The 26634-nt window shown below is 33.4% G+C and overlaps 1 protein-coding gene and 1 pseudogene across 1 annotated transcript; both read right to left on the bottom strand.

Moving 5' to 3' along the window:
* Nucleotides 1–10357: 10357 nt before the first annotated feature.
* LOC114637424 lies at nucleotides 10358–11306 on the bottom strand (annotated as a pseudogene).
* Nucleotides 11307–20136: 8830 nt separating this feature from the next.
* Nucleotides 20137–21081, bottom strand: LOC114637418 (olfactory receptor 5D13-like). Its single transcript, XM_028785647.1, has one exon. The coding sequence runs from the start codon at nucleotides 21073–21075 to the stop codon at nucleotides 20137–20139; it is 939 nt and encodes a 312-aa protein (XP_028641480.1). The 5' UTR covers nucleotides 21076–21081.
* Nucleotides 21082–26634: the final 5553 nt, after the last annotated feature.

The following is a 26634-nucleotide window of genomic DNA, read 5'->3' as shown; positions in this document are numbered from 1 at the left end:
TTTTCTGGATATTATGAATAAAGTCACCATGAACATTGTTGAACAAGTGCCCTGGTGGAAGGATAGAGCATCCTCTGAATATATGCCCTAGAATGGTATAAGTCAGACTTGTGATAGGTATATCCATAACTTTCTGAGAATCCTCCATATTGATTTCAAAAGTGCTTGTATCAGTTTTCATTCCTACCAACAATGAAGAAGTGTTCCCTTTGCATCATATTCTGACTAGCACGAAGTGTCATTTCTCCTAATGTTATTACCCATTCTTATAAGTGTATAAAGGAATCTCATAGTAGTTTTGAATTACATTTCTCTGATGGCTAAGGATGCTGACTATTTTTTTAAGTGTTTCTCAGCCATTTGAAATATCTCTATTGAGAATTTTGTTTTCATACCTGTATTCTATGTTTTAAATTGGATTTTTACCAGGGGCCAGTCTTGGTGGATCTTGTTTCTTGTTTGGTTCTTCTTTAGGAAACTGAGGTGGAAGAACTTCAGCAGGGGTAACACTTGGTCTTATGTCATATTTAGGGTTGCTGTATAATAATAAGACATTTATGTAGCTACACCTAAGCTACTTTGCTACTGCAGCTGACCTGCATGAGTCCCTTTGAGGCCAGAAACTGCAGTCTCTGGCATTTAGCACCATAATCATAAAACAAAAGGGTATTAAGTAAAGGATTAATTGCTGGAGCCTTTTACTTTTGTCCAGAATCCTCTTGTTTGTCAGGCTAGAGGAGAGTTTGGAGCAATAAACTTTTGTTGAACCAGGAGAAGAGTTACTACTTTCACAGAAGGAAAAACTTTTATATAAGCAAATAAGCATAAACACACATAAATTCATACACAGATTCAAACATGTATATTTATATATTTCCATTCAAACCAGTTGGGCTAGGCTTACATACATTCTCATAATTACATATTTACACGTGCATTCACACACATACAACACACACACACACACACATACACACATTTCAGTCTTAGATTTTAAAGTTGCTTTGTAGTTTCTAAGTCATTACACTCTGTTTTTTTTCTTCTAATACTGCTTTCTTTGCTTGCTCTGATGTCACAATAAAGTCCTTACTCTCTATACCAATAATACCAATGCTATGCCTTTACTTCTTGAGTTCAGTTCTTCTTGAGTTCAGTTCTGTCAGAAACGTTCTCTCTTGAGTTCTTTCTGAAAAATTCCTCTTCAGTTCATCTCTGTCTAAAAGGTGTTCTGTCTAAAATTGGTGTCCTTGGCTCAGTTGTCTTTCCTACATTTGTCCTCCACACTTACACATCTTTCAGAATACAAAAACATATGGCTAAAAATACACCACAAGTTTACACATAAATCCAAATCATAAATCAAATAAGTTTACAACAGAGAATGTTTACATGCATAGCCATTAGGAGTAAGTATCTGGAGTAAGTATTCATCACCTGTCACCAGCTCTGCAGGTTAATGGAAAGTTAAAACCTTAACTCCTGTGACCAAGGTTTTACTGAAGTTTTGTATAGATTAGAGCAGTGAATATTTTAATCTTCTGTCCTAGTATCTTTGGTAGATCATTGTTTCCCTTTTATGAACTTTGGTTAATGGTTTCACAACCTCTTGGAATGAGCTCTGAGTAGTAGATGCCTGCTTGCTATCTCTGATGCCATTAACTCATGACACTAAAGACTGACAGAGTTCTCAATGCAGTTTTGATTATCAGAGAAAACCTAATAGTGGTCTCACTAAAAAGGTTAATTAGTACTGATACAATTTAGGGATTCTTATAGGATCAGCATTAAGAATTAAGAAATCATCTACTTGTCTATGTAGCATCACTACAATAGAGTACATCTTTGTTGTTTTCCAAAGATATGTTCGAAATGGTGGGCTAATATCCACTTATCAGTAAATGCATACCATGTGTGTTCTTTTGAGATTGGGTCACCTCACTCAAGATGATATTTTCCAGCTCCATCCATTTGCCTAAGAATTTCATGAACTCATTATTTTTAATAGCTGAGTAGTACTCCATTGTATAAATGTACCACATTTTCTGGATCCATTCTTCTGTTGAAGGGCATCTGGGTTCATTCCAACTTCTGGCTATTATAAATAAGGCTGCTATGAACATGGTGGAGCATGTGTCCCTGTTGTATGTTGAAACATCTTTTGTGAATATGCTCAGGAGTGGTATAGCAGGGTCCTTAGGTAACACTATGTTCAATTTTCTGAGATACTGCCAGACTGCTTTCCATAGTGGTTGTACCAGTTTACAATCCCACCAACAATGGAGGAGTGTTCCTCTTTCTCCACATCCTCGCCAACATCTGCTGTCACCTGTGTTTTTGATCTTAGCCATTCTGACTGGTGTGAGGTGGAATCTCAATGTTGTTTTCATTTGCATTTCCCTGATGACTAGGGATGCTGAACACTTCTTTAGGTGCTTCTCAACTATTTGAGCTTCCTCAGTTGAGAATTCTTTGTTCAGCTCTGTGCTCCATTTTTTAATAGGGTTCTTTGATTGTCTAGAGTCTAATTTCTTCAGTTCCTTGTATACCTTGGATATTAGCCCTTTATCAGATGTAGGGTTGGTGAAGATCTTTTCCCAATCTGTTGGTTGCAGCTTTGTCCTATTGACTGTGTCCTTTGCTTTACAGAAGCTTTGCAGTTTTATGAGGTCCCATTTGTCAATTCTTGGTCTTAGAGCACAGGCCATTGGTGTTCTGTTCAGGAACTTTTCTCCTGTGCCTATGTATTCCAGGCTTTTCATCTTGGGTGTATCTTATCTCTGACTCTTTCTGCCAAATATTTGATTTATCACTTTGCCCCTCAATCAGTAATCATTTTCAAGCATGACTGTTTCTTTCTACAAACTAAGCTTATTTACATTGTTTGGGATTAAATGTGTGTACTAAGGTCATGTCTGTGTTCCAGACAGAACATACTGTAATCCAGGGATTGTCTGTCCAGATCATGTAGACTAGTAAGGTCTTTGGATATGATACCTTACCAGAGCAGCCATGTTGCTGGATTACAATTCTTTTATAATTTTATACTTGAGATTATAACATAGTCGTATCAGTCCTTTCTTCCCTTTCACCCACCGAAATCATTCTATATATCACTATAGGCTCTCTTTCAAAATCATGGCTCCCTTTTATTAATTGTCATTACATGTTTAATTGTATTGGTGTAGCTACACTCTCAAAACATATGCTGAACAAGAACAGCAAGAAACATTCTAAAATGAATGTGGAAACCCACATGGCCTCAACTATACACAAAGAACTATAAGCAACCAAGGAATGTGGAGAGTGGGAGAGATAGTCTTCCCAAGAAAATAGCATACCAGTTTGTCATCCAGTGCCAAATAGTCAGCCCTGAAAACATTCCTATGAGTAGCACTTAAACAAATTAAACAGTTTATATTTAAGAGTATACATGTATACACGTAATCCCTTTTAATTATTCTGCATTGTACTCTGGTACTACAATAGGACTCCATTAGTTTTAAAATGACAATGCTTATGTAATTGGTAATACCTAGGCATATCTTTGTAAACCTGTGTAAACCTTATAAAATATATATTTTAAAAGTATCCTATAGTATATGTAATTCACCAGGAAGTAAAACATATTTATCATGAAATATAGAGCATAAAATATGCAAAATCTAATGTCAATAACTATATCATAAACTTAGTATAATAAAAAAGACAAAACAAGAGCTGAACAAAATTGTTACATTAGAAATGATTGAAATTTTAATCTTAAAAAATTACATATTAATATGCAGTATATATAAATTATATATTAGAAGATAAACTGCACCTACTTGCAACAACCTATTATAACAAACACAAAATTTATATTAAATTTAAAGCAAAGAAACCTTTCTATATGTCACAGGTATAATTTTCCAGAAAGAACAATTATTTTACGTAAGTACGTGTGATATAATTGCTTAGAACCAAGTTTTTGTGACACAGCCATTTCCTAGTTGAATGTTATAATTCATAAAGCCAATGCTGCTCTTTGAGAAAGTATCAGCAAAGCTAAGCCACCACATACATTGATCATTGACATGATGCAGTTTCCTTTCAGTCTGAATCTCTCTGTGTTCTTTTCTTGGGTGGCTATTAGCATAATGATTCACCCATATCTTCTCTTACATAATTGTTAGTGTATCCCCTGAGAAAGTCCTGAATGAATCAAGCCCTGCTCTGAAGGAAGTAACTTTAGTAGATCCTACTTGGGAGTTTTCTCTGTGCCTTGGAGATTGTTATCTGCCCCTAAGCAAATATATTAAACAAAATAATTAGAATAGTTTCAAATCAGAGGAGGCTGACAAAATTCAGCATGACAGGAGAAATGACAGCAGATCAGAGCACAGAACTCCTTTTAATGTATATATAGAATTTCTTAGAATTATAACTTATAAGATAAATGATGATACACACTAACTCCTTAGTAAGGACTCAGCCACAAAAGCTAGAATAACTAAGATAATATAATAACATATATAGTTGTTGGAAGAATGATATAATAGAATATGAAAAGAATAAAGCATCAGGGTTTGTCATTTTTGGAAAAATTGGTTTAGAACATGTTGCTGTAATGCTTATTAACTTAGAAAAAAACCAATTCACTATAAAACAAATTCTTTTCAATTTCTTTTTATTTTTATTGGATAATTTATTTATTTACATTTCAAATGTCAATCCTTTCCCCATTTCCCCTCCTTAGAAACCCCTATCTCATCCCCTTCCTACTTTTTGCTTTCATACCATTCTAATTACATGCATGTATTAAGGTCAGTTCTAGGTTAAGGGTCTCCCAGTATAATAGATGCAAATAGTCAAGGAACAAGCAAGGCAATAACCAAAATTTCTTGAACATTCCCATAATCACTGTTTCTAAGGGCTTATCAGAATGATCAAAGTATCTAAGCCTACTTCCCTGTCCTAGTCCAAGGTCATTTTCATCCCTGAAGCCTACTTCTTTGTTCTAGCCTAAAATTTAGATTCCTGCTTGAAATTATTTCTTTCTTCTAGCCTAAGATTTACAATCTGGCCTAAAATTACTTCTTTGTTCTAGTCTAATGTCAGATTCCTGCTTGAAATCTACTTCCTTGTCCTTGGCCAATGTCATATTCCTGCCAAGCAACCCCAAAGATTCTCTGTCTTCCCTGTTTTTTATTTCATTAACAAGACTGAGTCTGTCTTTGGTCATTCTGACAAGAATGCCTTCCTTACCCATCATGAAATATGCATTGTCAAAAACAGTGCACTTATGTCTTAGGTTGGTAAGGCTCTGAGCACCATCTTACCCATCCTAAGCTTGTTAGCCTGTTAGTTTAATAACTCTGTCTGGGGGGGGGGTCCAGTTTCAGGTTCAAGGCATGGACTTTGGCTGCCAACATATTAATGTTGTTAAAGACAAGCTTTAACATGATGGGAAGGCATTAAAGTATTCCTAGAACAAAAAGGGATTAAGCTATATATGCCATTCTTGAAGTTTGACCAAGTTAGTAATACTGACCTCAGGCCTTGGGTAATTTTATTAGCAGTATCTACTGCATCAATGCTCAGCAGAGCAGCATTCTTGTAATTCATAAGCTCACTATGTAAAGTCAAAACATCCAGAGAGGTGTTAGAATTATACCAAATTATTATAAAATTGAAAATAATAGCTACAATGATTCTTAAGCATGAATTCTCAGTCTTAAGCAAATTTACAAGTGTTATGATTGCCCATTAAAAGCTAATAATTTATTGCTTAAGGAAGAACAAGTCACCTAAACTGACTCAGCTTGTATTTTCTGTCTAAGTATCTTGAAAACACTAAGTATTGCCAGCCTGAAAACAGGCTGTTATATTCTTGTTTTCTTGCATAAGCTAAAATGATTTCAAAATTTTAGAAATAAGAGTATGAGGTTGATGATAATAAATTCATTCTACCTGTGCTTAACCTGTAACCCTAAGCCTACTAAAAAAGCAAATTTGCCATGGACAAAATGATAGAATCTGTAACTCTTGAAATTATGAATGTTTTTTCAGTATGTATGAATAAAGACATTTTTGATTACTAGTTTAAGTGGAAAATCATCCCATTCTTGGTGTCTAATTCATACTTTCCCTCCCCTGATCCTTACATTCTCTCTGGAACTAGTCCATGGCTGGAGGTCACAGCATTTTTGTTTTCAGTTTTTGCAGAGCTTCTTTCATACCCTTGTTCCTCAGGCTGGAAATCAGTGATCAGCATAGGCATCATGAGATTGTAAAACTATGAAGTCATTTTGTCTTGATCTAGAGAATAAAAAGTACTTGGTTGGAAATAAATTAATAATATTGTTCACTGAAAAATTCCAAATGCTGTTAAATAGGAGGTGGAGGTAAACAAAAATCTTGAATCTCCCCTCAGTAGCAAAAAGCTGACATAACAGAAACAGGCAAAAATTCTTTAGATGGTGCTAAGCTCAGTGGAATCATAAAAGCAATAAAGAGAGCCAATTATTTGGCTTGTATGTCAGAACAAGAGTGGAGGGAAGGTGGAGATAAATCAAAGAAAAAACAATTTATCTCATCAGACCAACAGAAACATGCAAATGCCAAAGTTGTATCACAGCATATATAACACCAGCATGAAATCAATAGGCAGGAATTGGTAGCACACATTACTGAACATATCTACTACATATGGCAAGGGTTGCTGATTGCCATGTATTAATCAAATGTCATCATTTTCAGCACTATACATTCTACATCTATAAAGATGAGGATGATGAAGAAATGGAGAACACAATCAAGAAAATGAATTGAATTGATATTCATGGCAAGCAAGTCCACCATCAAATTTATGGCTAACTGCTGTAGAGTAGTAAATATCAGAGAAAGAGATATGGCTGAGGAAGATATATACCGATATGTGAATTTGGTGGTTCATTCTAATCAAAGTGGTCATTCCAAAATTTTCTCATTTAAAAAAAAATAATCATTTTATTCATTTACATTTTAAATCATATCTGCCTTCCCAGTTTCCCCTCTATAAAACTCCAATCCCAACCCTTCTTACCTGTGCCTCTATAAGGGTGCTTATTCACCCACTCATCCAATCCTGCCTCAATACTCTAGCATGTCTATAAGCTGGGGTATCAAGATTCCACAGCACCAATTGCCGCCCTCCCATTGATGCCATAAATGGCCATCCTCTGATTGAAATGAGGAAAAATGTAGTAAATAAAATCACTTTAATCATATTTATTGTTAATTTCTAAGAAATGGAACTCAGTGACTGAACAATTCCCAACTGGATCCTTCTTGTTTCTATTAACTGTTTCCAAATAAGCAAGATAATGATTAATTCAAATTTTTTATCATGTTTGTTTATTATATGGTATAATAATATTAATATCTATAGTTATTTGTCTTCAGAAATATAGCCTATGCTATTCAAAAGAGCCATTATCATAAAATATGTCTAATGGAAGTTTGCACAATTTGTTCCAACAAAGTTCACCAAGCAAATTCATCTAGCCCAGTTATCCCTCATTGCACATCGCTGAGCAAGTCTCTGGCTCTAGATTCATCATGCTTTGAAAAGAATTTCAATATTTGCCAGAAATGCCAGAAGTTAAAAGATAAAAGATTTCCTTGTTTAATAAAACATCACATTTATTGATTAACTTAGGAAATATTAATTTTAACATTACTGGTAATATTGCATATAAATCATTAAGTAAAAATAGTCTGCTAAAAATCAGTATCAAACTTTGACTAAAAAGTCAAATGCGATTTACAGACGTCTATTACTTGGTGCCACGCTTTTGACAGAAATTTAATAATTTGATCATAGATTCCATCTTATTCTGAAATATAATTCCCTCAGAAGTGAAAAATACATGACATCAAAAAAGTATAAGGCTGAATATATAGCACAGAATGTGAAAAACTTAGCCCAGAAGTATAAGGACTAGAGCTAGCCTACCTACCATGTAATGTCAGACCTGTGTGTAATAAAATAATACTCATAACCAGTTATTGGTGGACATGAAAAATGATGTAGTTTATAGAACTGGTGATGGGTGCATGAGAATGTGAACCTGAACTCTGATATATTCAGAAGACTATTATTTGTTAGTTTATGTTTCAGTCACAACGTCACCAAATGGAATTTGAAATGTGTGAATTAACAGACATAATGCTTACAACCAGATTGTCTTGTTTAATGTGGGGTTAACTTGTTAAGTAACTTATTTACCTCATAGCTAATTCACCTAAAATTAGGGGATACATGAAGCTCAAATTGATTTTTATGTGCTGCAGTAGAAAGAAAGAGGTCAACTACATGGAAATTAGCAAAAGGTAAGCTTTTATTTCAATGTATTTCAAATAATGCCTTCTGTCATGTTTTTGATCTATAGTTTAGAGTAAACAAAGTAAACAAATGCAAACAAAGTAAGAAATACTAGTTATATTCAGCAACAAAACATGTATCACAGTCCAAATGTCAAAAGTCTTTAGTGTAGGCAGTGCCAGAGAATCAGTTATGGTAGAATCCTACTATCTGGTCTAGAAAGCAGGAATTCCACTATCTTTACATAGTAGAAAGACGAAGTAGAGGTCCAACTATGTTTTGTGAGAAAACCCCCAATTTCTAAATGTCTACATTTATAAACTAATCATTTCTCAAGAATTTTGGCTCTTAATATCATCATTTTGAGAGTTGTAATCCCAAGATAGAAAGAAGCAAGCCACAAGCATATTCACATATTCTACTGTGAAAAGATTAATGGTCAGTTGTAAAATCATTTCATAGGTATACATTTAAAAAGCCTTTTATCTAAAGGAAGAATCTTTCACAGGTTTTCTTCTTCCTGGTGTCCTGTAACCCTATGCTATTAAAACAAAAAACACTACTTGGCTTTAATTTCTATAGTAAAATATTGATATGGGGGAATATTTTAGACTGTGACCTATAAAGCCTGAGATAACTCATGATATTTAGCTTCTTTGATGAGTATACAATCAAAATGCCCTCCTGTATTAGACCTTTAAAATGTGATGTGATTTTTCTCAGGAAAGTTCTTAAGCTATCAGAAAATTTCAACAAAGGTACAAAATGATAGAGAAACATATGCTAATTTCTTGACAAATTAATATTTTTACTATATATTCAAAGTCTGTGTCCACGTCATTTCAAATATTATACTAATTTTTTTGTCTGTGAATGTGTGTATGAATGTTTTATAATACACCCTCTGATAATTTTATCAGTACCTAATACATGCAAAAATGTTATATTATCTCATATCCTATTTTTGTTTTTTTCAACATTCTCTTTCCAAAATGTAATAAAAAATTTTGAATTGAAGAAAAGAAATACTTAGACCAAAGTGAAAAAAATTAATATGGTAATTTGAAGATATTTAAATAAAAAAGAGTAACATTAAATAAGAACTAAAGAAACAAAAACAAAATAGAACCTATAATCAGAGAAACATAATGAAATGAAGAACGAGAAAAGCTTCATTAAATAAATAATACATAATTTATGGGGAGAACTTCTAACACACAGAGCAAAGCTAGTGATTATGAAGATCAAACAATTAGTTGCAGATATTTATGCATAAAAATCTCATTCCCAACAATCTGCTCATGCTGCTACTATATGAAGTGCAATGATTGTATATTGATAGTGTCAGCAATAACAGAATCCAGTGTCACTGATTTTAACATCACAATCAGATAAGGCTTCTGTGGTTTCCCAATGCTATAGACCTGTTTACCTCAATCCCTACTTAGCTATCAGGGCTTCAATTTATAATGTGTTTATCTCTCCAACATGCATAATTTCAGTCCTCTAGTCAATGAAATCTTTCTCCTGTATACTGTTTAAGTAATTTCCTGTAGCAGATATCCTATATATTATCTATTTCAGGATTATTTTGAAGTACAATATAAATTTTTGCAGTTCAATTAAATACTATTGAACTTTTCTATTCCATAGAGAAGCATATTTATTACAAAGTTAGCAATGGAGTTTGTCATAATACATAATCATATAATAGGTAATCTGAAATAGTGAATGCTCACTAAACGAAGCACTTAAAGCGCATATGAAAACAAAGAGATAGTCAATTAAATACTCAGGAAAATTAGAAAGTCGTGAGTGCTATGCAATAGTATTAGAATTATACTGAATTGTCATATTTTGAGGTCAATTCCATTTATTTCATTTTGAAGTTACAACAAATAAACAACTAGTATCTTAAACTGTAAAGCACAGCCATCTTCTAAGACATCATTGTAATTTTCCAGAAAAAAACAAACATACTGGTGAATGAACATGCACATGTGATACAATTGTTTAGAACCATGTTTTCATTTTAATTTTTTTCAGGGCCTCTTTCACATCCTTATTCCTCAGGCTGTAAATCAGAGGGTTCAGCATGGGAATCACAAGAGTATAAAACAGGGAGGTTATTTTGTCTTCATCCAGGGAGTATGAAGAACTAGGCCGAAAATACATGAAGAGCACAGTACCTTGGAAAATGGCAACTGTGGTGAGATGGGAGGTGCAGGTAGATAAAGCTTTGAACTTCCCCTCAGTAGAACTGATCTTCAAGACTGATAAAATGATATAACAGTAAGAGAGCAGAACTCCTGAGATGGTGCTCAGTTCAATGAAACCAAAAATAGTAAATAAGGCCAGTTCATTGATTTGTATGTCAGAGCAGGAGAGCATGTAAAGTGGAGGTAAATCACAAAAGAAGTGGTTGATCTCATTAGAACCACAGAAACATAAACGGAATGCCAAGGTTGTGTGTATCAAACCATCTGTTATTGCTACCAGGTAAACCCCAACCATGAGCATGAAACACACTGTTCTGGACATGTTCACTGTGTAGAGTAATGGGTTGCTGATGGCCTGGTATCTATCAAAGGCCATTACTGCTAGTAGTAGACACTCAGAATCTGCAAAGACACGGAATATCAAAAATTGCAGAGCACAACCAACAAAGGGAATTGATTTCTCCTCAGCTAAGAGATCCACTAACATCTTGGGTCCAATTGCTGTACAATAGCAGAGATCACAGAAGGAGAGATGGGTGAGAAAAAAGTACATGGGTGTGTGGAGCTGAGCATCCATTCTAATTAAAATTATCATTTCAAGATTGGAAAGAAAGAAGTGCAATGAGATAAACAAGTAGGAATGTGATGAACAAGGCCACTTTTGTGTCAGGATTATTGGTAATTCCTGAAAAAATGAATTCATCCACAGAAGAGCAATTTCCCCTATCCATTCTTTTTCTTTTTATATAGAATTTAAAAGATAATTTCAAAGGTGGATAGATGCATTGTTAGTTAGCTCTGAAAAAAAATGAAAAGAAAAAAAGAAAACAATAACGATTCATTTTCTGTGTTTTTTTCCCTCAGAAATCAATCCAGTCACATTCCTCTGTAAGTAGACCTTTATGATTTAGATCATAATGAACCATATCTGATAGTCTCAGAGTTCAGTTGTCATCAGTGAAAGCCACATGCCTTTGTAAAAAAAAAAAAAGTAACTTCTTTTATTTTTAACACTTTAAATCTGTCTTCTGATTTAATGCAATTTTATTTAATCTTCAATGTTTGTGGACAAACATCAATCATAGTCTATACAATAAAAGGGTAGACATTTCTTCATGTTTAAACAAAGCATTCACCTGAACAAAATATTAAATTTAAGTATTCTGATTCATCAAATTCATGACTGGATTAAAGAATATTTGTCATTTCAAATGCAATGGAAGCCTCTGGCATTGATTAGTAAAAATTAAAACCATTTTATTCTTATGTTATTTAGCCTGCATCATTCAGTAAACAAATAAGATTTTTAACTAATTATATGTTTTATTTTCACTTGTTTATGCCTGCTCCAACGAATGTTCAATAGATACAATATTAGAATATTATCACTTAGGAGACATATTAAAATAAAATTGGATAATGAATAAATTAACACTCTAATCTTTGCCATTTATAAAGTTTAAATGGTCAAGCATATCCTTTAAATTTCAAAAGAGATTAAAGAAATGTGAATCTTTCAGAGATATTAGTGTTTGTCTTTTTATGTGGTGGATTTATGTCCTTCAATTTGGATACATAAATGAAATGTGGGGAGTGGGACAGAGAGATAGATATACATTGATCATTATTTTTACTATTTTACCTTAATGAATATTATTTGTAGCTTACATGTTTTTCAAGTGAAGCTGTGTCATCACATAGTGTTATTTATAAGATGATACCATTAACAGAAAACAATAACAACAACTTCAGTTAATACACATATGTATTGGTGGTCAAACAAGGAAAGGATTACTTGTGGACCTAGATTAAGATAAATTCAGTAAGCTGTTATTTGGATAATTCTAACAGCTTCATTCAAAGTCTTCTTTGGAGAATAAACTTTCATATATTCATTACACTTCAGATTTTAAAAATATAAATAATGCGAAATTGTTTTATCTATATGGCTTTTATCTACCACCCCCGAAATCAATATTTTTAAGCTGTGCTTTTAAGTGCTGAAACTCAGTAGCCTACCTTAGCTGAACTGTTCAATGGTGAGTGAATACTAACTGGTACTTTTTCATGTCAGTGAAAATTTGGTGTCTATATCACTGAAGCTCTTCCCCTAAGGCTTTTGTGTAATGAAAACATTTAATTTATTATTTTCTGTATTTTCTCCAGGGAATACATGAACATATTAGGAAAAGATTGAACTTAAATTTTGATGACAGTCAACTGACCTCTATCAGGGTGAAAACAAAATTAACTTTACATTCTAAAACATAATTGATGAAAAAACATGTACTAAAATATCTGTATTCCAGATCGACATTTATTAAAGCAAAATGTTTGCAAACTTAAACATTTTAAATGTCCTTCTAGTATTTATTTTATTTTGAACCATTATCATAAATTCCATATCAATTATTACTAAATTTCCATGATCAACTTTTGAGATATAATCCATATAAGATGAAATGCAGAGTTTGGAAAGTAATCACTAGTTTGATTTTTCAATACTTAAATTATGTCTTTACTTCTCTGTACTTCCATACATTCATTACTTCAATATGAAATATAAGTCTTTAGTGTACACTTCACTTTATTACTTCCCTCCATCTTTAAGAAGTTATAAAATATTTCTGATTCTTTGGAATTTACTAGTTTACATTACAAGTATATATAATATATATTAGTGTAGCCATATATATATATATATTTGTAAAAATACATATTTTTATATAATATATTTATGTATGATATGTTACTGTAGTTAAATATATTTATTTGTATATAGTATGACATACTAGTTGTGTGTAACATGAGATATGAAGAGTTTTATATTATCCAATGCATTTATGTTAGTCTTTCATATACCATGGACTGAATAACTTTTGGGTTCTTGGACCTTTATGTTGGTAGACTATAATTGTTAGAGTATTTGGACAATAGACTGTAAGCCATTCTTATAAATTTCAATTTTTATGAATGTATATATACATTCTAAACATGCTCTTTCTCTATAGAACCCTGACTCATTCAAGGAGCACAGTCAGTATAGAAGAAACTGTTTGAATGAGGAATAAATAACACTAAAGTGGTCTAAAACCTGATAAGAAAGCTTATTGTATATTTATCTGTATTTACATATTATACATACTATATATTATATTTGTATAAATACCAGACATGAGAAAACTCTACATGAGTAGTTAGTCAGGAGAGACTAGGAGGCTCCCAAGGTAATAAACTATGGATGTTACTCTTGTTTCCCTTAAGAACTTGAGATAAGTCAATCACAGGGGTCAGCAGATTCTTTTCATTGGTTGGGTGCAAATATCTGCATCTGACTCTTTCAGCTGCATGTTGGGTCTTCTGGAGTGCAGGCATGATAGGTCCCTTTTTGTGAGGGTTCCATAGCCTCAGTGACAGTCTTAGGCCTTGAGACCTGCCCTTGACATGGATCCCACTTTGGGCATATCTCTGGATCTTCTTTTCTGCAGGCTTTTTTTCATTTCCATCACTGTAGTTTTTTCAGACAGTAACAATTATGGGTCAGAGTTTTGACTGTGGGATGGCAACCCCATCCCTCACTTGATGCCCTGCCTTTCCACTGGAGGTTGGCTCTATATGTTCCCTCTCTCCACTGTAGGGCATTTCATCTAAGATCCCTCCCTTTGAATCCTGAGAATCTCTTACCTCCTAGGTCCGTAGTCTATTCCAGAGGGTCCCCCCTCAACCTCCTACCTCCATAAGTTGCCCATTTGCATTCTTTCTGCTGGCCCTCAGGGCTTCAGTTCTTTTCCATCACCCAATACCAGATTGGGTCGCCCTCTTTCCCCCATCACTCCCTTGTCCACTTTCTCTCCAAGGTCCCTCTCTCCCTCCCCACTTGTGGTTGCTTTCTTCTCCCTCCCAAGTGGGACTGAGGATCCTCACTTGGGCCCTTCAGCTTGTAGACCTTTTTTAGTTCTGTGGACTGTATCTTGAGTATTCTGCACATTTCTTTTTCTTTTATTCCCATTTATTACTGAGTACATACCATGCATGTGCTTTTGGGACTGAATTACCTCACTCAGGATATTATTTTCTGGTTTCATCCATTTGCCATCCTCACTCAGGATGTTCTTGTGCTTAATAGCTGAGTAGTATTCCATTGTGTAAATAAACCATTTTTTTCTGTACCATTCTTTTATTGTAGGAAAGGCTGGAAGAAGCTGAGGAGGAGGGTGTCCCTGTAAGATTACTAGCAGTCTCAATTAACCTGGACCCCTGAGATCTCTCAAAAACTGGGCCACCAACCAGGCAGCCTATACCAGCTGATATGAGGCCTGCAACACTTATACAGCAGAGAATTTCTGGGTCTGAGTTCAATCAAAGAAAATTCACCTAACTCTCAAGAGACTGGAGTCCCCAAGGAGTTTAGAGGTCTGATTGGGTGGGGGTTGTGGGGTAGGGACACTCGTGGGGACAGGGATGGGGAGGAGCTATGGAATGTGGAAAAATCTGAGGGTGGACTGTCAGGGGGGAATAAAATCTGGAGTTGAATAAATAAATAAATAAATAAATAAATAAATACCAAAAAAAGCCCTACAAGCTGGCCTATTGCCTGATCTTATGGCAATATTTTCTTAGTTGATGTTTACTCCTCTCAGATGACTCAAGCTTAAGTGAAGTTGACATAAAACTAGGCAGCAAAGAGGCCAAAAACTAGCAATATCCAAGAAAAAACTCACAGACCACATGAAGCTCATGAAGAAGGAAGACCAAAGTGTGGGTGCTTTGGTCCTTCTTATAAGGAGTAACAAAATATTCAAGGGAACAAATATGGAGACAAAGTGAGGGACAGAAACTGAAGGAGGGGCAGTCTGGAGATCATTCCACCGGGGTATCCATCCCATGTGCAGTCACCAAAGGTAGATGCTGATGTGAAAGTTAGGAAGTGCATGCTGACAAGAGCCTGATATAGATGTCTCCTTAGAGGTCTGCAAGAGTCTGACATATTCAGAGGCAGATGCTCACAACTAACCACTGAACTGATCATGGGGTTCTCAATGGAGAAGTTAGAGTGAAGACTGTAGGAGCTGAAAGAGTTTGCGGCACCATGAGGAGAGCAACAATACCAACCAACCAGAGTTCCCAGGGTCTAAACCACCAGCCTGGGAGCACTTAGGGAGGGATCAATGGCTCCAGCTGTATATGTAAGGGAGGATGGCCCTGTTGGGCATAGGTGGGAGAAGAGATCCTTGTTCTCATGAAGGCTGGATGCCCCAGTAAGTGGGAACTTGAGGGTGGGGAGTTGGGAAGGGGGGTAGGTAGGGGCACATCCAGAGAGAAGCAGGAGGAGGGGTGATGGGATGGGAGTTCCTTGATGGGTGGGTGAATGGAGTAAGGGGATAACATATGAAATGTAAATAAAACATCCAATAACCAAAAAAACAAGTTAAGGATTAAAATATTGATCAACTCTGAAAAACACTGAAGATGATTTTATCCAAATATCTGAAGATATCCTGCGTCATCAAATTTTAAGACAAGATTTCTTTCTTTAGGGAAAATGAAAAAAGACACTCACATCTAGCAAACTTACTAGAACCTTTAGGAAACAATGTAGTAGCTTGAATAGGTTTGGCCTCGAAAGACTCATGTGTTTGAATGTCTGACCTACAGGGAGTGACACTATTAGGAGGTATGACATTATTAGAATAAGTGTGGCCTTGTTGGAAGAAGTGTGTCACTGTGGGAGTGGGCTTTGAGGCTCCAATGATCAGGATCTGATCAGTATGGAAGATAGTCTTTTCCTGGTTGTCTTCACATCAGGATGAAGAACTCTCAACACCTTCTCCAGCACCATGCTTCCATGCTCCTTGGCACGGTGATAACAGAATGAGTCTCTGAAACCATAAGCCACAGCCCCATTTAAATGTTTGTCTTTATATAAAAAACAAAAACAAAAGAGGTTGAGATAAATCACCTATTTCTAAATACACTTAAGACTCAGGACTTGGAAAATTCTAGCTGCATCTCAATTAAATGCCTCCACGTTGAGAACAAGATTTCATATTACCACAATCTGTTATGTTATCTGTCAAGGGCAAAAATTATCCAAAGCCATTCCTAGTTAAGATTCCTGTTTGCCCCAACAATGACCAGCATATCACTACAATGGTGCAAAAGTTACATCATGTATGTCTTAGCATTGACCAACGAGCTATATGATTGGGTTTAAGCCCTTTTAACAGTAGGGAAATCATGCTGTAAAGTGGAAACCTAATGAACCACTCATGGTTAGTGATCTCATAAGTTTCAGAGAAGAAACTATTAATGTCAATTTTTTTAAATTATACTATTTATTGCATTCTCAATTCTTACTCTCATGTTAACAGATAAGTGTAGTTCTTTCTTCTCACCAAAGAAGCTTCAATTTCACCAGAATAATGATTGATAAAGAAAGCCATATATAGTAAAAATGCATAGAAAAACTAACTGATGCTGCTGTGGCCAAGAAGACAACTACTATATAACCCCAACTCCTAAGGTTCAAGGAACATAGTCTAAAGAGGAAAGACAGTTAGATAACCAGAATAGCTACTGTAAGAGTGTATTTTTTAGATATGACAAGAGATATATTCTCATGAAATTTCAACAATCTAGTTGCTTAAATTACTTGAAAAATGACAATGCCAATTGGCATACCATTGTGAATAGGAAAAATCCCTAGAGATAAGCCACCTGCAAATTTCTCCAATCTCAAGTGATCATCCATAGTATATTTATATAGAGTTTTCTACATTAAAACTTCTGATTGCATTTGTTTATCTATTTGCAAATATATATAATAATAAAAATTAGTAAATAGTAAATTATTAATCAGTAAATTAGTTAATAGTTAAAAAATACTAAGATATCATGAATTTGAAAGTGAACAGAGGGAAGGTGGCATAAGCAATGATACAATTACTGTTCAATTAAGCAAAAATAGTGAATATAAGAAAAATAAAATTAGAGTAAGTAAAAATAAGATGAATAATTCAATCTGGTAGGAATGACCAAGGAATGACCAACAAAGACTATCAATATAAATAAATATTAACACTAAGGAAAATACTTAATATCCATATTGATTAAGGAGTTCAGAGGTAAATCCAAATTCAAATATTATAACATTCCTGCAAAATAAAACCTGTCAAAATTTAAAATCAACTAAGTAATAGCAACTGTTAATAAAATGTTTTAGCATCTCAATTATTTTAATTTATTCTTATTTTTATGCATATTATTAAACATATTCTCCATATCAACATGAGAATTGTTGTTTTAAGTTGTGTAAAGAATTGTGCTGAAATTTTGATAGGTATTTTATTAAATACATAGATTGGTCTTCTGTATTATTTAAAAGTTAAAAAAATGTCAGTGTGCTGAAAGAGATTCACTTTTCATTGTTTCTGATGTCTGATAGAGTGACAATATTCTAATTAAGGTCATATATTCAAGAATATATAGGCAGCAGAAACTCTTTTTATTTTGTTTTAATTTTAAGGGTAAATAAATTAGTTGGTAGAGAAGGAAGAATGGATTTGAGAGAAGTAGGTTGTATGCACACACACACATACCACAAGAACAAATTAACAGAAATCAATAAATGTTTTTTCTTTATATCTTTCAATAGCAATAGCCTTAATTCTCCAATAAAAAGACATAGAGTAATTGAATGGATGTGAAAACAGGATGTGAATGGATGCAGAAACCAGTCATTCTGCAACACCCAAGCAACACACCTTAACATCAAGTATAGGGTAGGAACAAAATCTTTTAAAAGCAATAGACCAAAGGAAAAAACCTGATGTAGTTATTTTAGTATTTAACAAAATTGATTTAAAACTAAATCTCATATGAAGTGATATGAAAGAATTCCACATACCAATCAAAGGAAAATCTATCAAGATGGCATTATAATTTGTAACATCTTCAAACACAGAGTCATACAAGTTTATTAAAAACTGCTACTACAGCTTAAACCACATATTGATCCTTGCACACTGGTAGTGGAAAACTTTCATGTTTCCACTTAAATAAACAAGAAGAGTTTCTGCTGTCTATATATTATTGGATATTTTGATTTCATTAGAACATGATCAATCTACAAGACACTAAAAATTTAAAGAAAAGTGAATCGTTTTCTCCAGTAGAACATAGATATTTTAATTTTTTTTTCTTTTTTTATTGGCTATTTTCTTTATTTACATTTAAAATGTTAACCCTTTTCAGGATTCCCCTCCAGAAACCCCTTATGCATCCTTTCTGCTTCTATGAGGGTGCTCCCACACCCTGCCACCTACTCCTGCCTCCCCATTAAAGACAAATGAAATGTTATTTTCAAGAAGATTCATTCGTATCAGAAATTCAATGAAAACATATTTAACAAATTAAGTCTCAAAAATAATAAAGACATGTTATACTTTTAGACAAAAAATTGATAATTTGGATTAATGACAAATAAAATTGAGAAAAAGAATGAAAGAGGTTTATGTGTAACTATCAATAACAATTTTAATAAAAAGAAACTCAAAACTGTAAACAATATATTTTATTGAAATAAACTCACAAGGTTTTAAATAATAACAAAGACTATTATCTCATTGATTAAGCAGCATTGTAAGTACTCTTGTTGTTTACTAATGACTAAAAAATTTAGGAAAAGTTAGTGATCAATGGTACATTTTAAAAATACAATCTTTAATTAGTATAAGAGAAGCTAGAATCAAATAGAATACTTTAATACTTAGAAAACTGAAAGCAGGGAAGATGATCTTTCCCAGGGAAGAGCGCATGAACAATTCGTTAGCAAAGGTCAAATTAATGATATCTTTGAAAACATACAAACAAGTGCTTTATAGAAACTAAAGATATTACGTTCAGGAATACATACATATGTCAATGTAGGTAGGTAATGACAATTAGTGAAAAATACGGCCATGAATTTGAAAGAGATTATGGAGACTTACATTCATGTTTAGAGGTAAGAATTTGAAGAGAATATTGGTGTTATAATCTCAAAAGTAAAATAATACAGAATGAAATGAGTGTACATTGGTGATAGTAAGCATTTTAACATGTTCCTTGTAGACAACATTTTCATAAAATGAATCTACATCATTAATTTACATACATTATTATATCATATATGTGTTTTATAGAGCATTCTAAGTAAAGAGTAAGAGTTAATTGTGAGGACTTGAATGTTGATGCCATAAAAGAGCCAAAGGCCAACTATAGAGGAAGCATTGCTATAGAGATATTAGGAGATAGTTTTCTTCTTCTTCATTCTTATTTACCTAATTCTAATTGAGGAGATTTGGAAATGTTAACTTTTCTTTAGCTGCTCAATGAGAGTTAATCAAAGTACAGAACATTTGTATGAAACTATAGAAAATTCAATTTGAATGGCATAATTTGCAACTCAATATCAGATTACAACATAACCATGTATTTCCTAAAATCTAACATGTGTTTGATAGTACATATGAAAAAAGGTTTTAATAGAATATGAATAAATACATGTTAAATTGAAAATGTATTCTAATGGTATTATAATGACTGAGAGTGCAATTTTGAGCTGATGAGCCTCTTGACTGTCTCTTTTACATCTTTGTTCCTTAGGCTGTAGATGAGAGGGTTCAGCATGGGAATCAGGACTGTATAGAGCATTGTTGCTACTTTGACCAGGAGCTTTGAGCTGTTTGCATTGGGTACACAGTAGAGAAGGAGAATAATTCCATGGAAAATGCTGATGGCAGTCAGGTGGGAAGTGCAGGTGGAGAAGGCTTTTCGGAGTCCACCTTTAGAAGGCATCTTGATGATTGTGACAACAATAAAGACATAGGAGGCCATAGTGATAAGAAGGCTACTACCCTCACTTAATATGGAAATGACTAAGCATGCCATCTGGCTGAAGGAGGGGTCAGAGCAGGATACAGAGATTATGGCTGAATACTCACAGCCAAAGTGATTTATGATGCCAGGTTCACAATAAGACAGCTCTAGGAGAGTGTATGTGATTATCACAGCACACAGACCTCCCCACATATAACTTCCAGCTACTAGGAGGGCACACAATCGATGAGACATAGCAACAGTATAGAGCAGGGGATTGCAAACAGCTACAAACCTGTCATAGGCCATCACTGCTAACATGAACATCTCTGTAATCACACATGCACAGCCAAAGAAAAACTGTGTCATGCAACCATTTGAAGAAATAGTTCTATGTTCTACAATCAAGATCTCTAACAATTTTGGTGCAAATACACTAGAATAACATATATCTAAAAATGAAAGATGGCTCAGAAAAAAGTACATGGGTGTGTGAAGCTTAGCATTAATCCTTCTGACCACAATTATGCCAACATTTCCAACCAGAGTGACTGTGTACATGGTCATTATTATAAGGAAGAGGAGTGGCTGGAGGTGTGGGTATTCTGAGAAGCCCAATAGAATAAATGCTGTTACAGAACTCTGGTTTATCATTGCAAGAGTAATCAGTTGTAAAAATTAAGAACATGGAAGAAATAAGGAATTTAATCAGTAGGACTTGGCAGGCTTGAATAGTAGATGTGGAGATGAAGCTTGAAATAAACAAGAACAGATGATGGTTGTGTATTCATAAATGTTTTTCAGTTTAGATTCTTCACCTCAAACTCTCTATGTGAAAGCTAGATCTGTTCTTTAATCCTATATTTTCTCACCTTGAATAAAAACAATTAATTGTATGAATTGCATATAAATTACACATGAGCCTTTTCCTTATTTTTGAAATGCTTAATAACAGAGGATAATTGTCAAGGGCTCAATTACTCAGTCAATGAGATCAGTACTGTCATGTTCTCATGTTCGAGAAGTTACCAGAAAAGCTAAATGTATAGTATAGTATGCAAGAAAAATGAAATAATAAAAATCTGTCATAAATATCTGAAATAAAAAATAAATCCATGATTATTTATTATAAAGTTGGTTTGTTTTAGTTGTTTTTCATTTATTGATTCAACCTAGGCTAGCCTTGTGAATGCTGGACAAGAACATAACATTGTAGCTCCACAACATTCTTTTTATTTTTTATAATATGAGACAGAGTCTTAGTTGAGTGTCCAAGTTGCCTGACCTTGATCTTGTTAGACTCTAGATTTACACCAGCATCAAAGCTCACTGACAGGGTTTCAAACCAAATGTCTATTACTGATTTTTATAGTCTTTACTTTCAGTTTCTTTAAAAATATTTTCTCCACATTTTTTTTAACATGACGTTCCTCTTCTACCTAATATAAGCCCTTTGCTTTGTCTTTGAAAATAATCATTACACTGGTCATCACAATTAATTTCAAATTCTTATTCTGTAACTCAGGAGGCCTTAACTATTTACTCAGTAGTAGTAGCAGTAGTAGTAGTAGTAGTATGAGGAGCAGTAGTTTTATTTGCTTACTCAAACTACTTAAATACATATTTCAAATTTGCTCAGCCTCCATGTGATATTATTTCATTGTTTTAATATTCAGTATATGTGCTAATCAAGTTCTTCCCTTTATTCATTCTCAAATTCTTCACATATAGCCCCATTATTTTACGCTTCCAACTTCAAGATTTTTAAAAACTATTATAATATTATCTGTTCTGTGCTGAAGTTAATACTAAAGTCTATATCCGCTACCTTAGGGAAAAGTTACCATAGGCAACAAAATCATGAATTAGAATACATGCTACGAATTTGTGGCTCAAGACTTTTAAATCAGAAAGTATACTAGTTTGAACTTATTTATTTCACTGTTCTGCAAAATCTCTTTATGCATTACTTATGAGACAAATGGTTCATTATTTTATTCTAGAAATTTTAGGAAAAATTGAGACTATCAGTTTATTGTTAAACTGCAAATCTGGATTTTTTCTTCTCTAAATTCCTAACCTGCATATTATCAATTTATATACTATTTTGTTGAATTTTTAACAAAAACTTGCCTTAATACAGGACTGCTAAAATATATAGAATCCTTGACTAAAACTCCAGTTTCCATAAATTATTCTAAACATTTGTGATAATCCTATCTTTCTACAAAACATTAAGATTTGGACAATGTATTCAGGTCATATTTTTATTTGAAAAATTTATCATCTCACTGTAGAATCTTAAGATACACATACATACCCGTGTCCTGGTTAAAAAATGTGTAAAATAAGCATAGCTCTGCATATTCAGAACCCAAAATCTCAGAAGTCTTAAGGAAGACAATAATGAATAATGAGTGTAAAACGGACTGTGTAACACTGTAACACGTTGCCTCAAAACAATTATGGGAATATCTACATAAGCATAGTAATTAAAATGAATAGACAATGAAATAAGTTTTTGAAAACAATAAAATCATTCTTTGTAACTAAATACTTCAACTTCATTCCAGATTGAATGTTTAACACTTAAAATAGAAATAAAAAAGAAGGGGACTTCAAAGATGTATGTATCGTAACTCTCTTAATTTTATAAGTAAGATTCAATTTGATACTCTGATGCCCATTGATTTCTTACCAGGACTCTAGGTTAAGTCCTAAGTAGTTTCCCCAGGATTTTTGATCACCATCAGAGAGATCTGTCCTGATCTTTCCAGAATCTTATTTCATGGGTATTATGGCACATATCAGGATTATTGAAAACTACCCAGAAAGGTGTACAAATGACCCCTCCATCACCATCTTTTACATTCCTAGCATTCATTCAAAAAGAAAGAGCCCTGTTACTTTGTCAAATTATAATCGAACTTTTACTTATAATTTTATACAAGAAATGTTAAAATTTTTACCACTTATTACAAAATTTATGAAATTAAGTGTTCTAAATTTCTAAAAGGTATCTAGTTCATGATCAAGATACTTTTATTCTGAAGATATCATTTTTTTCTCTAATGTTGTAGCATGATTCTATTCTTCCAGTTAATTTCTTAACATTTTTTCAATTGTGATCTTCAATATGATTTCCCAAGAAAGATGTTGTTTTAGTATTAATATCACTATTTTCCACTACTTTATTTTCCTTGTGTTTTTAGTTTTTAATATCTAAGTTCCATTGCATATTTTACTCTGCTATGTATATATTAACATATATGTTGACCTAAATTAGTCAAATTTCATGTTAACACAAGTTATATTTAGCATTCAATTTTAAAGTCTTTATATTGGCAACAACAATAAAAGAAATGGGTCATACAAAGAACAGTGTTCCTAGGAATTAAGTATATAGAATTTAGCGCCTTAGTATATGCTAAGTACTAAAATGAGTAAGTACCACTGTCTCAACTCACATTTTTATTTATCACCTCTCAATTTCTAAGGATTTTCAAATACCTCCTTGAAGATTCAAAATGTGGCAAGAAACTCACCAGAAGCAAAATATTCTTGATGTGCATTTGATATTGTCATTTTCTTATTAATAAATGTGAACAATTTTGAAAACTAAAATGTTTTAAATTTCTTAAATAAAGGCAGCGACTGACCTTTGTAAAGTGAAATCAAGTAAAGGAGGCAAATGTTAAACTACTTTGAAAAAAACATAAAAATGTATAGAAGAAGACACCAATTTTTAAGCTATATTCGTGATAGTATTGTTTGTGATGAACTAAATCATTGGCTTTGGGGACACGTACCCTAGAGAATCCTTGTTGATGATTGTCTTGGACTACAAACAAAGGTGTGATTAGAGAAACTTCATCTTTATTTTTAATTAATAGTTTCTTATTGTGTTCAAAATGTTTTATGCACATGCATGAAAATAACAAAAAGAAATTCACTGCTATGTAAATATATGCTAATAAAACATGAACTACAAATAGGTTCATTTCAAAATTAAATTTTTCTCATATAACTAATATTTAAAAGGTAAAATATGTCCATAATTATTGCCATAAGACACTATAATTTTGAAACCTTGTATTTTATTACCAAACATTAATTAATATATTTTATGGAAGCATTATATATTAGCAAACAGTTCTACTTTTGTTTTGGAAATTTTTATGTCTATCTACATACTGATATTTGTACATTTTAACCTCTCAGTCTACTCTCATCATTGTTATCTCCATTATTCTAGTTGGCTTTTTCATAATGTTATAAACGATCACCAACCACCAGTTAAGCAAATGGTTACTTACTTTAGCTTACACTTCTATTTCACAATCCTTCACTAAAGGATGACAAAACAGGAACTTAAGCAGGAATCTGGGGGCAAACACTGAAGTAGAGGTTTGGGAGAAATGCAGCTTACTACAATTCTTACCCTGGCCTAATCCACAGTAGACTGGGCCCTGTTCCTTTAATCAATAGAAGATCTTTGGCCAATCTAACAGAAATAACTCTTCAAGTGAGGTTCCATCTCCAAAGTTGACTCTTCTGTGTGTCAAGTGGACAAAAGGTAACAAGAGCTCTTATTGAAAACCTCAATAAACAAACTCCTATTTTGATTACATTTTTCTTTGCTGAGCTTAATTAGATCTTCTTGAGTAAGTATGAATTAACAAGTACTTAGTGGATCACGGGCATATTAGGGTTACACTGTTGAAGAAAATGACATACCTTCCTTAGTATGTAGTAGCCACCCATAATCTTTCCTTCATACATAATGAAAGTGTAAGGGTTAAAGTCTTGTGGTATTCTTTTGCAAATAACCACCAAGGCAGTGTTCATAAGTGCAAATCCTATATTCAGAAGGCATGGTTACACAGCATTCCTTCAAAATTCCTCACTCTTAAATTCTTTCCACTCTTCTTCTATAATGTTACTTGAGCCTTGGAAAAAGGGTACTATTTCTAGTCCTGAACACTCTACAGTCACACTCCCCACATTCAGAAAATATGTCAGTTTCTATGTTGACTGTTGTCCACTCCAGAAAGACTTTTCAGTGATAAATGCTGAGAGGTGCACTAATATGTGAGTATAAAGATAGGTGTTCAGAACTGAATATGATATCATGTATTTAGCCAAAACAAGAGTACTAAAATCTCTGTGGTTTATGACCTGGCCAACCATAGGCCCTTGACAGAGTTTACAGTATTAAGCAAAAGCTTCCTCCTGTAAAGCAGGATTAAGTACAAACAGAACATGATTGATTAACCCTATAAGAGTCATGCTACGGTTGCATCAGTGGTCATATCTTGTGAGAAAGGTCATCATTGCTGTACTGCATACAGTTCACAGGTGTGTGGGAGCCCTGATGACTTTTCTCCATGCCAGCTTAGATAGAGTCTTCTAGTACTGTGAAAACAAGCCAGCAATGTAGAAAGTACCAACTAACAGAATTCTTAATTTCTCACTGTCCTGTCAGTCTATGTGTGCAGTATTTTTAGAGATAGCATCCTAAGATGTATTTCTAGTAGAAATCAATAAGTTGTATGATTGTGGAATTCTCTGTAGTCATCCCTGACCACCAATTCAGACAGAGAGTAATTCCATATGATCGTAATATTTACATTGAATAATTGTTTTCTCCTGACAGTCTTCATATATATATATATATATATATATATATATATATATATATATATTCATTTAAACTTATTTTTATTAACCAAAGGTTGTTTTTTCATTGGTGTTTTAATATGCATATAAAAAGTATATTTCCACATACATTATCCTACATTCCTAGTTTGGTAAATAATATCTCCACACTTTACCTTCCCAGACCATTCCAACCTAAGCCTTTCCAAATCTGATAATCCTTCCTGGAGTCAGAAAGAATCTAAAAGTGGTTTAATTCTCTTTATGTCCTGATAACTAAGAGTGCTGAACATGTTAAAAATTATTTATCAGTAACTTGGAGGACTTTTTGAGAACTCTCAATTGAAAACATTTTTTTTTCATTTACTGAATAGTCTAGACAATAATCCTCTGCTTCATGTGTGTTAGTCCAAAGCTCCTGTTATGCTTTAGTTCTTGGAGCCCTCTCTCAGCTGAGTACAAAAAGCAGCTAGGGACCTGGCTATCTAAATCTATAACCTTTTAATTTTTTTATTAATTTATTTGATTACATGCATGTATTAAGGTCAGTTCTAG

This window comes from Grammomys surdaster, unplaced genomic scaffold (genome assembly GCF_004785775.1).
Source record: "Grammomys surdaster isolate TR1022 unplaced genomic scaffold, NIH_TR_1.0 125284, whole genome shotgun sequence".
NCBI lineage: Eukaryota > Metazoa > Chordata > Mammalia > Rodentia > Muridae > Grammomys > Grammomys surdaster.
Note: the sequence above shows the minus strand (reverse complement) of the source record. Positions and strands in the feature narration are given on the sequence as shown.

Coding starts and splice junctions, on each gene's coding strand:
- LOC114637418 (XM_028785647.1), bottom strand. CDS start 21,075: ATGATAAACCAGAGTTCTGTAACAGCATTTATTCTATTGGGCTTCTCA.